The sequence below is a fragment of the Penaeus monodon genome, chromosome 30, assembly GCF_015228065.2.
Source record: "Penaeus monodon isolate SGIC_2016 chromosome 30, NSTDA_Pmon_1, whole genome shotgun sequence".
Classification (NCBI taxonomy): domain Eukaryota; kingdom Metazoa; phylum Arthropoda; class Malacostraca; order Decapoda; family Penaeidae; genus Penaeus; species Penaeus monodon.
In genome coordinates, this window is record NC_051415.1 from 6109557 (window position 1) to 6110011 (window position 455).

The following is a 455-nucleotide window of genomic DNA, read 5'->3' on the forward strand; positions in this document are numbered from 1 at the left end:
AATACTTACAACCACGCTCATCGATCCTATCCGGACAATCGAACTTCGTGTCGCATTCGGCCACCTGGTTATAACAACCTCCCAAGAGACAGGGGCGTAGACCTGGTCCGCCCGCACACGACGTAGCAAAGGTGGGTACCACGCCGTCAGATAAGACCACTAAATCGGCGTATCTGTAGAAGGATAAAAAAAAAAAAAAGAGTGGTTGTGGTGTTATAAATTCAGCTTTGTTCCGTGTGTTAAAGTGGTAGTTCTCGGTGTGAAAATCGTGGTGTTATATATTTAGCTTTGTGTGTTAAAGTGGTTGTTCTCGGTGTGAAATGTGGTGTTATAAATTTAGCTTTGTGTGTTAAAGTGGTTGTTCTCGGTGTGAAAATCGTGGTGTTATAAATTTAGCTTTGTGTGTTAAAGTGTGTTAAAGTGGTTGTTCTCGGCGTGAAAGTTGTGGTGTTACA

General features: G+C 42.6%; 1 protein-coding gene across 1 annotated transcript in view; it reads right to left on the reverse strand.

The window, feature by feature from the left end:
- The window catches only part of LOC119592333 (CD109 antigen-like), a 56360-nt gene that overhangs the window by 21667 nt on the left and 34238 nt on the right, over positions 1–455 (reverse strand). The window contains exon 9 of the mRNA XM_037941160.1: positions 10–173. Coding sequence (XP_037797088.1) covers positions 10–173 — 164 coding nt within the window. The remainder of the gene's footprint in view (positions 1–9; positions 174–455) is intronic.